At 46.7% G+C, this 15,486-nt stretch overlaps 1 protein-coding gene across 6 annotated transcripts in view; it reads left to right on the forward strand.

The window, feature by feature from the left end:
- Positions 1-15,486, forward strand: part of MTMR3 (myotubularin related protein 3) — a 249,364-nt gene that overhangs the window by 130,602 nt on the left and 103,276 nt on the right. For 5 of the 6 annotated variants that reach the window (XM_074973297.1, XM_074973296.1, XM_074973298.1 and 2 more), the window contains one exon: positions 5,394-5,510. The exons of the other annotated variant lie outside the window; for it this stretch is intronic. In XM_074973297.1, the coding sequence (XP_074829398.1) occupies positions 5,394-5,510 (117 nt within the window). The remainder of the gene's footprint in view (positions 1-5,393; positions 5,511-15,486) is intronic. 6 annotated transcript variants of the gene reach the window in all.

Consider the following 15,486-nt stretch of genomic DNA (forward strand, 5'->3'; position numbering starts at 1 on the left):
TGGTATGTAGACCTGATGAGCCAGTCAACACAGCCTCTGATGTGAAATCCAACCCGTACCTGGGCTTCAGAGCCTGATCCTTGACATCTACACAGCTGTTTTTAGCACTGTAGCATGAGCCTGAGTCTGTAGACCTGAGCCTGAGGCTTGCTGCCATGGGTTTTAAAACCCAGCATAGGCATACCCTTAGTGGCTATAACTTCAGCCAGAAGAATAGGAGCGGCCCACTCCCTCACAGGATCACCATATGGAGTATTCCATAAGGACAAAGTGACTTTAAGCGTCACCCAAGGTTCTTGCCTAAAGTTGTCTCAGATTTTCATCTGAATCAAGTTATCCACCTGCCAGTTTTCTTTCCCTCCCCTCATGCTAATCAAAGGGAAGCTAAACTACACCACATAGATATTGTCAGGACTCTCCTGACAACAAGATCTTTCAGGAATTCTGGCCGGCTTCTGACCTTTGCTGACAGGATGAAAGGTGAGCTTATATCCGCACAAAGACTAAATGGGCTTCATTCTGTACTGGAAATTGCTAAATGACAGTGTGTTTGGATTCAAGTACACAGATCAGGGCCTATTCCACCAGAGCTCAAGCAGCTTCTCCAAGAGACATTCCAATATCTGAGATGTGTTGAGCAGCTGCCTGGAATTCAGTTCATATTTTCTTCCAGCACTACTCCTGGATAGAGAACTCCAGATCTGATATTTGCTTTGACAAAGCTGTCTTAAGTTATTGTCTCAGTAGATTGAGTTGCCGTCATCAGGACATACCTACTTGTAAGTCACCAGAAGCGGAATTTATTTGGACAATCTCTCAAAGACAAAAGAACAGTTCCTTGCTCACATGCATTCTGCGACCTGCCCTCCTTCCTTAGAATCATAGAATATCAGGGTTGGAAGGGACCTCAGGAGGTCATCTAGTCCAACCCCCTGCTCAAAGCAGGACCAATCCCCAATTAAATCATCCCAGCCAGGGCTTTGTCAAGCCTGACCTTAAAAACTTCTAAGGAAGGAGATTCTACCACCTCCCTAGGTAACACATTCCAGTGTTTCACCACCCTCTTGGTGAAAAAGTTTTTCCTAATATCCAACCTAAATCTCCCCCACTGCAACTTGAGACCATTACTCCTTGTCCTGTCCTCTTCTACCACTGAGAATAGTCTAGAACCATCCTCTCTGGAACCACCTCTCAGGTAGTTGAAAGTAGCTATCAAATCCCCCCTCATTCTTCTCTTCTGCAGACTAAACAATCCCAGTTCCCTCAGCCTCTCCTCATAAGTCATGTGTTCCAGACCCCTAATCATTTTTGTTGCCCTTCGCTGGACTCTCTCCAATTTATCCACATCCTTCTTGTAGTGTGGGGCCCAAAACTGGACACAGTACTCCAGATGAGGCCTCACCAATGTCGAATGGAGGGGAACGATCACGTCCCTCGATCTGCTCGCTATGCCCCTACTTATACATCCCAGAATGCCATTGGCCTTCTTGGCAACAAGGGCACACTGCTGACTCATATCCAGCTTCTCATCCACTGTCACCCCTAGGTCCTTTTCCGCAGAACTGCTGCCTAGCCATTCGGTCCCTAATCTGTAGCGGTGCATTGGGTTCTTCCGTCCTAAGTGCAGGACCCTGCACTTATCCTTATTGAACCTCATCAGATTTCTTTTGGCCCAATCCTCCAATTTGTCTAGGTCCCTCTGTATCCTATCCCTGCCCTCCAGCATATCTACCACTCCTCCTAGTTTAGTATCATCCGCAAATTTGCTGAGAGTGCAATCCACACCATCCTCCAGATCATTTATGAAGATATTGAACAAAACCGGCCCCAGGACCGACCCCTGGGGCACTCCACTTGACACCGGCTGCCAACTAGACATGGAGCCATTGATCACTACCCGTTGAGCCCGACAATCTAGCCAACTTTCTACCCACCTTATAGTGCATTCATCCAGCCCATACTTCTTTAACTTGCTGACAAGAATACTGTGGGAGACCGTGTCAAAAGCTTTGCTAAAGTCAAGAAACAATACATCAACTGCTTTCCCTTCATCCACAGAACCAGTAATCTCATCATAGAAGGCGATTAGATTAGTCAGGCATGACCTTCCCTTGGTGAATCCATGCTGACTGTTCCTGATCACTTTCCTCTCATGTAAGTGCTTCAGGATTGATTCTTTGAGGACCTGCTCCATGATTTTTCCAGGGACTGAGGTAAGGCTGACCGGCCTGTAGTTCCCAGGATCATCCTCCTTCCCTTTTTTAAAGATTGGCACTACATTAGCCTTTTTCCAGTCATCTGGGACTTCCCCCGTTCGCCACGAGTTTTCAGAGTTTTCCTTGTTACTGTGGAGTTCTGTATTCCCTGAGTTCTAATTTAGTGAACAAATTGAAAGGCAGTTGTGGCTGCCCCTCCCTTTATGCTTCCAGAGGGCATTCAGGTCGCAGGCATGGCCCCAATGGACATTGCTCTTCCAGAAGATTCCAGTCTCACCCACATGGGGTGCATGTGCAGCAGAATCATAGGACTGGAATGGACCTCGAGAGGTCATCTAGTCCAGTCCCCTGCACTCATGGCAGGCCTAAGTATTATCTAGACCATCTCTGACAGGTATTGTCTAACCTGCTCTTAAAAATCTCCAAAAAATGATAGCGATTTCACAACTTCCCTAGGCAATTTATTCCAGTGCTTAACCACCCTGACAGGACATTTTTCCTAATGTCCAACCTAAATCTCCCTTGCTGCAATTTAAGTCCATTGCTTCTTGTCCTATCCTCAGAGGTTAAGAAGAACAATTTTTCTCCCCCGTCCTTGTAACAACCCTTTATGTACTTGAAAACCATTATCATTTCCCCTCTGTCTTCTCTTTTCCAGACTAAACAAACCCAATTTTTCCAATCTTCCCTCATAGGTCATGTTTTCTAGACCTTTAATCATTTTTGTTGTTCTTCTCTGGACTTTCTCCAATTTGTCCACATCTTTCCTGAAAGATGGCACCCAGAACTGGAAACAATACTCCAGCTGAGGCCTAATCAGCGCACAGTAGAGCGGAAGAATTACTTCTTGTGTCTTGCTTACAACACTCCTGCTAATGCATGCCAGAATGATGTTTGCTTTTTTTTGCAACAGTGTTACACTGTTGACTCATATTTAGCTTGTGATCCACTATGACCCCCAGATCCCTTTCCGCTGTACTCCATCTGAGGCAGTCATTTCCATTGTGTATGTGTGCAACTGATTTGTTCCTTCTACTTTGCATTTGTCCTTATTGAATTTCATCCTATATACTTCAGACCATTTCTCCAGTTTGTCCAGTTAATTTTGAATTTTAAGCCTATTCTCCAAAGCACTTGCAACCCGTCCCAGCTTGGTATTGTCTGCAGACTTTATAAGTGTACTCTCTATGCCATTATCTAAATCATTGATGAAGATATTGAACAGAACTGGACCCAGAACCAATCCCTGCGGAACACCACTCATTATGTCCTTCCAGCATGACTGTGAACCACTGATGATTACTTTCTGGGAATAGTTTTCCTACCAGTTATGCACCCATCATATAGTAGCTCCATCTAGGTTACATTTCCCTAGTTTGTTTATGAGACGGTCATGCGAGACAGTATCAAAAGCCTTACTAAAGTCAAGATATACCACATCTTCCCCCCATCCACAAGGCTTGTTACCCTATCAAAGAAACCTATCAATTTGGTTTGACACAATTTGTTCTTGACAAATCCATGCTGACTGTTACTTATCATCTTATTATCTTCTGGATGTTTGCAAATTGATTTCTTAATTATTTGCTCCATTATATTTCCGGGTTCAGAAGCTAAGATGACTGGTCTGTAATTTCCCGGGTTGTCCTTATTTCCCTTTTTATAGATTGGCACTATATTTGCCCTTTTGCAGTCTTCTGGAATCTCTCCTGTCTTCCATGACTTTTCAAAGATAATCGCTAAAGGTTCAGATATCCCCTCAGTCAGCTCCTTGAGTATTTTAGGATGCATGTCATCAGGCCTGGTGACTTGAAGACATCTAACTTGTCTAATTAATTTTTAACTTGTTCTTTCCCTATTTTAGCCTCTGATCCTACCTCGTTTTCACTGGCATTCACTATGTTAGAAGTGCAGTACATGTAGACAATGAACATCTCGAGAACTGTAGTTACTATAGGACAGCTGTTCTTTTTCTAGCTGCCAGTCCTGCAAGTTCAATTTCAGATCTGAGATTCAAGCTGAGTTTTCCTTCTTGGTCATCACCACTAATAATAAAAGTTCTTCAAGTCAAATTACACGCTGCATAGTCCCATTCTCTGATGGGTTTGTGCCAATGTAATCGATTGGAGCTTAGTAAACAGCGCATTTCCTGGTGTACAAGAAGGAATGAAATATTTCTCTTAGCTATATTGGTTCTGCATGGTTAACAAGAACAAAACTTTTGTGACCCTAAGTAAGCAAATATGACTGTGAGTATACACAGGGCGCAGTTTCGTTGAGTACTATTTTTATATTGTCTCTTTTCAGAGCACAATTGCATGTAAAAAATGATACATAGTTTTAGTTCTTTCATAACTCAGACATCTCAAGGGATTTTGCTCAACTTCCAAAAATATTTCACCTTTGGGCTGAGATCAAGCATGGAGATTTTGAGCCCCAAAGTAGATTATAGAATCATAGAATATCAGGGTTGGAAGCCCCTGATCAAAGCAGGACCAATCCCCAACTAAATCATCCCAGCCAGGGCTTTGTCAAGCTTGACCTTAAAAACCTCTAAGGAAGGAGATTCCACCACCTCCCTAGGTAACCCATTCCAGTGCTTCACCACCCTCCTAGTGGAAAAGTTTTCCAAATATCCAACCTAAACCTCTCCCACTGCAACTTGAGTAAGAACATTACTCCTTGTTCTGTCATCTGCTACCACTGAGAACAGTCTAGATCCATCCCTCTTTGGAACCCACTTTCAGGTAGTTAAAAGCAGCTATTCTATGCCCCATCATTCTTCTCTTCTGCAGACTAAATAACCCCAGTTCCCTCAGCCTCTCCTCATAAGTCATGTATTCCAGACCCCTAATCATTTTTGTTGCTGGATTCTTTCCAATTTTTCCACATCCTTCTTGTAGTGTGGGGCCCAAAACTAGACACAATACTCCAGATGAGGCCTCACCAATGCTGAATCATTGTGAGACAATTGTGTATGTTAAAACAAGGCTACAATGGACATCTGCACAAAATCGTAACTGGCTTTCACTGCCAGTTGTAACAACCTCACATGTACCATGCAGTATTTTAAACCCCGTTTAGGGAGTGTGCGCGAACAGCTTGAGTGGACATTTGTAAGCAGTTGTACATTTGTAGCACATGGTTTTCTAAAGGGCTTCTTTCTCCATTCTGAAGGTCCCCTTCCTTGAACTTCATGGTGAGAGCACAGAGTATGTGGGACGAGCAGAGGATGCCATCATTGCACTTTCTAATTACAGACTGCACATCAAATTCAAGGAGTCTGTTGTGAACGTAAGTTTTATTCATATTACTGCCATGATACAGGCATTCAGAATGGATTCAGATATTGTTCACTCTGCTTATGTGTTATAACCCTTCCACTCCTGTGTATATCTTGTCTATTTAGATGGTTAGCTCTTTGAGGGCAGGGGCTGTCTGCTACTCTGTGTTTGAATAGTGCCTCGCACAGTGAGCCCCATTCTTGATTGGTCATCAGGCACCATCATAGTAACTGTGATTAAGGCTACAAATCTGTCACGGAGGTAATGGAGTCTGTTGTTTTATGAGACCTCCGCGACTGTGTGCACTGCTACAGGCTGGGGACCAACTGGTTAAGTGGCAGTTCTGCAGAAAAGGACCTGGGGATTACAGTGGATGAGAAGCTGGATATGAGTCAGCAGTGTGCCCTTGTTGCCAAGAAGGCTAACGGCATATAGGGCTGCATTAGTAGGAGCATTGCCAGCAGATCGAGGGAAGTGAATATTCTCCTCTATTTGGCACTGGTGAGGCCACAACTGGAGTATTGTGTCTAGTTTTGGGCTCCACACTACAAGAAGGATGTGGACAAATTGGAGAGAGTCCAGCGGAGGGCGACGAAAAGGATTAGAGGGCTGGAGCACATGATTTATGAGGAGAGGCTGAGGGAACTGGGATTGTTTAGTCTGCAGAAGAGAAGAGTGAGGGGGGATTTGATAGCAACTTCCAAAGAGGATGGAGCTAGGCTGTTCTCAGTGGTGGCAGATGACGGAACAAGGAGTAATGGTCTCCAATTGCAGTGGGGGAGGGCTAGGTTGGATATTAGGAAAAAACTATTTCACTAGGAGGGTAGTGAAGCGCTGGAATGGGTTACTTAGGGGGGAGGTGGTGGAATCTCCATCCTTAGAGGTTTTTAAGGCCTGGCTTGACCATGGCCTGGCTGGGATGATTTAGTTGGGGATCGGTCCTGCTTTGAGCAGGGGATTGGACTAGATGACCTCCTGAGGTCTCTTCCAACCCTAATCTTCTATGATTCTGTTGAAAATCCTAATAATTCAGCCCCACGTGGTAGGGCTCGGGCTTCAGTTCTGGGTGGCAGAGGTTGGGCTTCAGCCCCGTGGGCCTTGGGCTTCAGCCCTGGGCGGCGGAGCTCGGACTTCAGTATTGCTGTAGTGACTATGTGTATATTACTGTGTATATTTCCATGATTTATTGATCTTTGCCCGCATCCTGTCCATGAGTTTTATTAAAAATACCCATGCCAAAAACTTAGCCTTAACCATGATTAATAATAATATGGGAATTCAGAATGAAGGGTACAATGAACCTTCTCTTTAGGTTACCTGAAGGGGATAAAACAGGTTAGGATGGTGAGAGCATTCTCTACAGAGAAGAAATTCATACTTAGGGCACGTCTACACTGGCAAAGTTACAGCGCCAGCAGTTAGAGCGCTGCTCAGAGAGCGCCAAAGGAAAACCGCTGTTGTGTGTTCACACTGACAGCTGCCTGCGCAATAGCGTGTTCACACTTGTGGCACTATTTGGAGCGGTGCACTCTGGGCAGTTATCCCACAGACCACCTCTTTGTCTTTTGCCGCTAAGACTTGTGGGAAGGCGGAAGGGGTCATGGGGTATCCTGGGTCCTGTCCAAATACCCCGTGATGCATTGCTTCGCATTCCAGCAATCCCTGTGCTTCCGTCTGCTTTTGGTGCTATCTTTCAACGGTTTGGGTACTGTGCGCCCTGCCCTGCCTCTTTCTGGGTGCAGGAATGGATCCTGAGCTGTTGACAAGAATGCTGTTCGCACTGACTAACACGTCACGAGTGGTAGTGGAGTTATTCCTTAAACTACAAAGGCAAGAGGAGTACAACATTGATCTCGCCACACGTAGTAGCTATGACACGAGAATGCTTGTGGCATTCATGGAGGTGCTGACCACAGTGGAATGCCGCTTTTGGGCTTGGGAAACAAGCACTGAGTGGTGGGATCACATTGTGATGCACGTCTGGGATGACAAGGAGTGGCTGCAGAACTTTCGCATGAGGAAAGCCACATTCATGCGACTGTGTGATGAGCTTGCACGAGCCCTGTGGCGCAAGGACACGAGAATGAGTGCTGCCCTGTCACTGAAGAAGTGTGTGGCGACTGTACTGTGGAAGCTGGCTATTCCAGACCGCTACCCATCGGTCGCTAACCAGTTCGGAGTGGGAAAGTCGACCGTTGGAGTTGTGTTGATGCAAGTGTGCAGGGCCATTAATCACATCCTGCTCAGAAAGACAGTGACTCTGGGCAATGTGCGTGAGATTGTGGATGGCTTTGCACAAATGGGCTTCCCTAACTGCAGAGGGGCGATAGATGGCACGCACATTCCAATTCTGGCACCAGACCATCTAGGACCGAGTACATTAATCGCAAGGGGTATTTCTCAATGGTTCTTCAGGCGCTTGTGGATCACCATGGGTGTTTCACAGACATTAATGCAGGCTGGTCCGGAAAGGTGCATGACACATGCATCTTTCGGAAGACTGGCCCGTTCAAGAAGCTGCAAGCAGGGGCTTTCTTCCCAGACCAGAAGATCACTGTAGGGGAAGTCGAAATGCCCATTGTGATCCTGGTAGACCCTGCCTACCCCTTAACGCCGTGGCTCATGAAGTCATACACAGGGCAACTTGACAGCAGCAAAGAGTGGTTCAACAACAGGCTGAGCAAGTGCAGAATGACCGTGGAGTGTGCATTTGGCCGTTTAAAAGCCCTTGCGATGCCTGTATGGGAAGCTGGACCTGGCCGATGACAATATTCCTATGCTTATAGCCGCGTGCTGTACGCTCCATAATATTTGTGAAGGGAAGGGTGAAAGCTTCGCTCAGGGCTGGACCACAGAGGCTCAGCGCCTGGAGGCTGAGTTTGAACAGCCGGAGACCAGGGCTATTAGAGGGGCACAGCGCAGGGACATAAGGATCAGGGATGCTTTGAGGCAGCAATTTGAAGCTGAAAGCCACTAATATTTGTTGCTATGCTCAGGATTGCGGTGCTTGTAATGCTAGGAGGTGATTGGTGTGCATGATGCAAGAAGAGGCCTTAACATAACTTTATGTTGCTTTGCAGTGCTCTTTTTGCTTTCACTTAATAGAATAAAGATTGCTTTCAAACAAACACAATTCTTTTATTGAAAGACAGCAAGCAGAGGAGAAAGTCAAATGAAAAAAGCCATCAGCAGGGACGGGGATGCGGGAATGGAAGGAATGGGGGAATGGAAGGTCTCAAGAGGCGGAGAGGTCCCGGGACGGCGACAGATTTGTGTATGTCCAGGGATCATACCCAACCTTCTCCTTTGGAGTACGATGCAGCAGGTGCTGTACTTCAGCAGGGCCAAACTGCAGATGGATGGGTGTTGAGTGCAGTGGGTATTGGGAGTCCACAGGGCTGGACTGTGAGGAGGGAGGAATGGAATGCTGCGGGTAGAGAGTGGAGCCAGGAGGTTGATAAGAGTGTGTTGGCAGGGGAGGACGCATGGGAAAGAGTTTTGCGACAACGGCTGCAGGGGAGGGTGGGCACGGAGCTGCTCGGTTTGAAGAGCTAGTATTGCCTGGGGTGTGTCTGCTTGGCGCTCCATAACCGCTCCAAGAGCCGCTCTGTGGCTTCTTTCTGGTGTGACGTGTTCTCCTTGCGTTCCCTCTTCTTGATGTCCCGCCACTCCTTTGATTCCTTTTTCTCGGCGGCAGAGTTATCATAACTTCACGCATAACGTCCTCCTTAGTTCTTCTTGGACGCTTTCTAATTCTTAGCAACCATTCTGCCACTGTTAAGGGAGGCTGGCCTCCCAAGGTCATCTCTGTGAAGTTTAAATACAACATTACACAGAAGCAGTATTGTTTGCAACACAGACAACACTGTTTCAGTGCTTTAAAATACAGCCAGTACTCACACACCTGACACTAACTGGCTGACCCCAGGCAAGCACCCACAAGCCACAAGACCCCCCAGAGTGGTGAGTAGCCGCAGGGGCAGGGTAAATCACTGTTCCTGGACCCTGCTGTGCACTGGGCATGTGGCTCTTGGGCACTTGGGGAGAGCCAGCACTGTAGGGGGGCCCTGATAATCATTCCTGTCCCCACACTTTCCACGGGAGGTGATCATTATGGAAGATATCTCGCTGCTGAGGGTGAGCAGGGAATCAAGAAAGGGTCTTCTCGAAGTCTGCAGCTTCCACCCTGGCCCCTATGCGGCTAGCCTGTGTGCAGCTATGGTCCCCCCGCACCCAGTGACGGCACAGTGGCGCAGGAAAGCTACCATTAATGGGGCAAGAAACAAAGCAGCTCTGCTGAGGAACCTGTCGGAGCAGATTGCCCAGTATCTCCATGAGAGTTTCCTGGATATCTCTGAGAGAGATTCCCGTGAAGTGAGGGAGTGTATTAACAGCCTGTTCTGCCACTCAAACTAGGCATGAGATGGAGACAAGCCTGCTTTCTGCAACCCTCCTGCCCCCAACAACTCGCTTCAGCAATTCCCAAAATCAGATCCACTTACCAGGGGCCTCCTCTCCTGTTTGCGCTTCGCCAATATCCGACTGCTGTTGACTGGCTAGGCTCCTCCAGGGTAGAAAAGAGCTCCTGACTGCCTGCATCTCTGGCCTCCGAGTCATCCTCTGCCTCTGGTTCCCCCTCTCCCTCTTCATCCAAGATTGCCTCCTCCTGGCTCGGTCCACTCTTGACGGGCAACGAAGCCAAGAAAGTATCCACAGGGGACTTTGCAGTGGAGGTGGGGTCACCATCGAGTATTGCGTCCAGCTCTTTGTAGAACCAGCAGCTCATGGGCCCAGCACCGGAGCAGCGGTTTGCCTCCTGCGCCTTGTGGTAGGCGTTCCACAGCTCCTTCGCTTTGACCCTGCACTGCACTGTGTCCTGGTCATGGCCCTTTTCTGTCATGCATTTAGAAATCTGTCCATAGGTGGTATAATTCCGACGGCTGGAACACAGCTGTGACTGCACTGCCTCCTCTCCCCAAATACTGATGAGGTCCAGCAGCTTGGCATTGCTTTAAGTGGGGGATCGCCTGGTGTGTGTAGCAGGCTTGGGCCACCTGGAAAGATGCTCTGAGACCACTGCATGCATCACCGAGCAGACAGGAAGGGGACTTTCAAATTTCCAAAGGAATGTCTGGGGTGCGGCTGACGGTTTGTCACCTGAGGGTAGAACAGTAGAGTTCACACTGATGGCCAGAGAGGTGAGAACAGGCATTGTGGGACACCTTCCAGAGGCCAGTTGCAGTGCTGTAACCACCACGGTGTCTACACTGGCGCTGCAGCGCTGTTGCCACGGCGCAGAAAGCTCTACGCCTCTTGTCGAGGTGGTTTTCTTAGAGTGCTGCATCTGCGCAGTTTCTGTGCACTGAGTGGCTTGGCCATATGACGCCTCGGGAGTTACAGAGCTCAAAGCTGCTTTACTGCGCACAGATTTGGCAGTGTAGATGGGGCCTTAGGTACTAAAAGATGAAGCCTAATTTTCAGAGGTGCTGAGCACTCAGCAGTTTCTGTTGACACCAGTAGAACTATGGATGCTCAACATCTTTCCAAATCCTATTTAGGAAGGTTGCTTTAGGCACCCATTTTTGAAAATGTTGTCGTGTGTATCCATAGTTTTTATGCAGTCTTTTAAGTTAATAAATATAATGCTGACAAATAATCTGTGTAGTCTGACTGGCTAAAATATCAGCCATTAATTATATAGAACTACCTGGTACTTGGCACACAGTGCAGAAGCATACACATTACACACTTGTGATAAAACGAAATCAGCAAAATAAATAAAAGTACCAAAATGCTTAATTTATGAACCACCTCTCTAGGCATTTTGTTAGGGGGCTTATTCCTTCACCCACTTACTTCCCTGGTCCTTCTCGCATGAACAGAGAGCAACAATACCCGAAGTCCAAAGGTGCAAACAATTCGATGTTTATTGGGGTGAACTTCCAGCAAGCATGATTCCAGTTTCCTTCCTTAGTATCCTCCTTCCCAGCTCTGACACCACAGAGTCTTACACCTGTGTCCCTGTTCCCATTTCCCCCTTTAGCCAAACAGGATTCCAGTTTCCCCACTCCCATTCCCTGTTCCCATCTCCCCCTTTAGCAAAACATGATTCCAATTTCCTTACCCCCATTCCCTGTTCCCATCTCCCCCACACACACCCACCCCCTCCCACCCATGCCCCCTCACTTCCTCATTGACTACAGATTATATAGTAAAACTTGAGTTCTGCTTAGCTATACCTTAACCAATCATTTTCCTGAAATTTAACTAACCAATCCTAACATATTGTAACATGATTATGTAACCAATTATATCCCACCACCTTAATTAGTTTACACCCAGCAAAATTAATTATACAGCAGACAGGAACAATCACAGAACCAGACAGAGATTATACAGACAAACAATAGCAAAGTGGGAACTATAATGACAAAACAATACAGAAGTGAGGATTTCACATCCCAGTATTGATAAGTGAGTTCTTGCCAGACAGGATGCTGTTTCCTTTTACATTTTCTAGGCACTTCCCTTTCTCTGGAGGTGATAGGCATTATCAGGACAGGATTGTATTCCTAACAGCCCAATAGCACCTTCTTTCAATGTGACTAGTTTGGAATGTGAGGATGTGACCGGTCGCTTCCTAGCTTATGGCTGCCTCTGCTGCTTAGCCAAAGGCCTTAGCCTAAGCACAGGGCCTCAGACTGTCACAGTAAGAGAAGGCCCTTACACCAGCAGACAGTGATTTTGATTCTCTCTTTTATACCTCTAGAACTAGCCAAGTGATAAGAATACACCTAAATTCTTAAAGTACAGACCTTTGCAGACAGGCCTGAATATCTATATCCTAACACATTTCCTGAAGATTGCCTGGCTGGAGTTAATGTCATCGACTGCTGCCAGCTAATCAGGAAATGCCCATTGCTGAGCTGGTTGTTAAACAGCATAAGTAGTAATGTTATTTTAGTGCTGACAAAAAACAAAGAAATTCAAACATAAGTTCGACACTTGTGCTCCACTCAGTTAATTGTAGTACATGTCACAAAGTAATCTGGGACATCTGCTGTATTTTTTGGATACATAACTTTGGTTCATGATGGTATGTCAGCTTTATTTTAGGATGGTATGTTAGTCTTAACTTTGAGTGTTTCTTTTATCAGTTTGTGCCAGAGCCAATAATGTTACTTAATTTTCTTTTTATCATTTTCATTTTCCAGTATTCTAAAACTAAAGCTTCACGCAAATATATATTATACTAGGTAGCTTATAATAGCTCTAATAATGTACATATGATTTGTGGATTTCTAACAACTACTCCAAAGACATAATTGACGGTGTAAATTTTTTTAGTTCATGAATTGTGGACATGAGAAACTTTACAGGTATATTTGTCAGACTAGCGTAACTTTCATCCATGTACTCTGTCCATGAGCTAAAAATAGCGGTGCCAGGATTTTGGGGGAAAGTGTCTTTGTTTTTCTGGGTTTAGTATATTTTTCTCACTATAAGGGCAAAAATTTGCAATAAGGGGCAGATCTTCAGTTGCAGCTAAGGAGCACACAAGGCAGAGATGTATGTGTGTGCACGTGCACAAAGTTAGTGTAAAGTTCATTTTTCATTTTGGAGCCAATCTTTTAATGTAAATTAGGAGCAACCCTTGGGATGCTCTAAGTTGCTACAGCTGTTAATAACCCACAAGGAGCAGAATGACAGCCAGGGATCAGCAAGACCTAGGAAAGCCTCAGCTGCACCCCTTTTGCTTCTGCCAAGCCACCCTCTCTCGTCTGTGCTGGCAGCAGAAGGGGAGGGGTGACATAGGAGCTACACTGCAGAGGATTCCCTGACACTGAATGACCCTCCTGGGGTCACATAAGCTAGCTCTGTGGCTTCACTGCACCCAAGAATGTAATCCTGTGGGTATGTCTACACTAGAAATGTAAGTTGACCCATATTAGTCAACCTAATTACTGAAGTGGTTAATGTCCACACTACCCTCTTTGGGTCGGTGTGGTGTGTCCCCTCACCAAGGAGCGCTTCCACCAACCTAAGAAGGGCAGTGTGGGGAGCTGAGAGCCCAGTCTCTCAGCTCTGCAGGCAGCTCCCTGCTGGGAGCCTGGCTGTCTCACCGGGTCCCGGGATCCCGGCGGGCTTCCCCCGCTACTACCCCATTCCCTGCCGGGAGTGGGGGAAGCCACCCAGGGCTTTTCCCCTCCCCTTTCCTCACCCAGAGCTGTGGGAAGGCCCCCAGGGTCTTGCCCCCAGGGAGCAAGGTCCAGCTGCCCTCGTTTCCCTCCCAGCCTGCTCCCCCTTTGCCAGGCAGCCTTTGACATGGTTGCCCGATTCCCAGCTGAGAGCACGGTCTATTCTCCCCTGGCTCCGAACCAGGAGCAGGAGGATGGGGAGGGATGGGGAAAGCCTCCAGGGCTTCTCACCCTGGCTCCCCGCTGGCAGTGGGGTGGGGAGAAGCTGCCTGTGGCTTGCTTTTTACCACCTGATTGTTTGCCTCATGGAGGCATATTCTCAAACCTCGTTGCTGTGGAGACTGGTAATCCTGGGGCCTTATTGGGGGCCACCTCCAGAGTTTTTTTTTATTTACCCTCCAAATAAACCAAGGATCTCTGGCAGTCCAGAGAGCCTTAGTTTGGACTCCTCCAGATCATTTGACTTTACCAACAGTGATACCTAAGGAAGAAGGAAGGATGTGGCTGTCTGAGGAAGAAGATGAGGAGGTGGCTCCTCTCTTTGATCAGAAGCATTTGCAAATGGACTATGAACCTGATTTACCATCGGCTGAACACGTGGGGATGGCTTCAGTCTCCTTTCCTCTTGAGGACGCTATGCAGTTCCATGACTTGGTGGATCATGTGATGTCCACTTTAAATTTACCTGCAGTGCCTGTGGAAGAGACTTCTCACCCAGTGTTTGATATCATTTGGACTACTTTGAGGAGTGGACTATCCCTACACATTTTGGATGGGTTGCTACAGCCAGTTAAATTCATGTGGACCATGCCTGCTTCTTGCCAACCTACTTCTAAGAAAGCTGACAAGTTGTATCAGATACCTCTGAGGGGGTTTCCTACTTGCACACCCACCCTGTCTCTTACTCACTTCTGATGGCTGTTGCCAATAACAGGGTTAGAGCTGGACTATCACATTCCACCCCAGCTGATAAAGAGAGGAAAAGGATTGATTAGTTGGAGAGAAAGGTGTTCTCCTCATTGTCTCTCAGTATTGGAGTGGCAAATTATTAGGCAGCCATGGCGCGTTACCAATTCCATTTATGGGAAAAGATGACATTTTTACAGGACTTGACTAATGACAGAGAAAGGTTGGTGAATGCTGTCTTAATAGAGGGCCAGAATGTAGCCAAACATGCACTCACAGCCTCTTTGATTCTGCTGCCAGAGCACTGGCGTTTGCTATGACCATCAGGAGGCACTCATGACTCAGTTCCTCCTCCCTAGCTATGGATACTAGAATTAAGCTGGAGGATCTTCCTTTTGAAGAGGGAGGCCTTTTCAGTGAAAAGAAAGACGAATTGCTGGGAAAACCAAACAACAGAAGAGTGAGGGCTCGCTCTCTGGGTTTGATTCCCTCTGCTGGAAGGAGGCTCTCCAATTCTAGTTTCTGATACCAGAGGCAGTCTTACCCCACCTTCTTTATCTTATCTCTTGACAAGCCCTGGAAGGCTGCAGGTACTGTTAACATCCCTGGTAACTATAAGAAAAAACCTTTCAAATCAAAGTCCAAATCTAAACAAGTCATTGTTGTGGAATAACAAGCCTAAATTTTGATGGGGATGATCAGGATTTGAGAACCAGCCAGTCAAGACCAATCTGTCCTTCTCTTTGGAGACAGGCTATTCCACTTCATCAACCAATGGAGGCAAATTACATTGAACCAATGGGTTCCAGAGATTGTAGAAAGGTGCTGTGATATATAGTCCTCCCATCTCCCCTACCGCTTCCTCTTCAGGGACCCCTCTCA

The sequence above is a fragment of the Natator depressus genome, chromosome 15 (assembly GCF_965152275.1).
Source record: "Natator depressus isolate rNatDep1 chromosome 15, rNatDep2.hap1, whole genome shotgun sequence".
NCBI classification, from domain to species: domain Eukaryota; kingdom Metazoa; phylum Chordata; order Testudines; family Cheloniidae; genus Natator; species Natator depressus.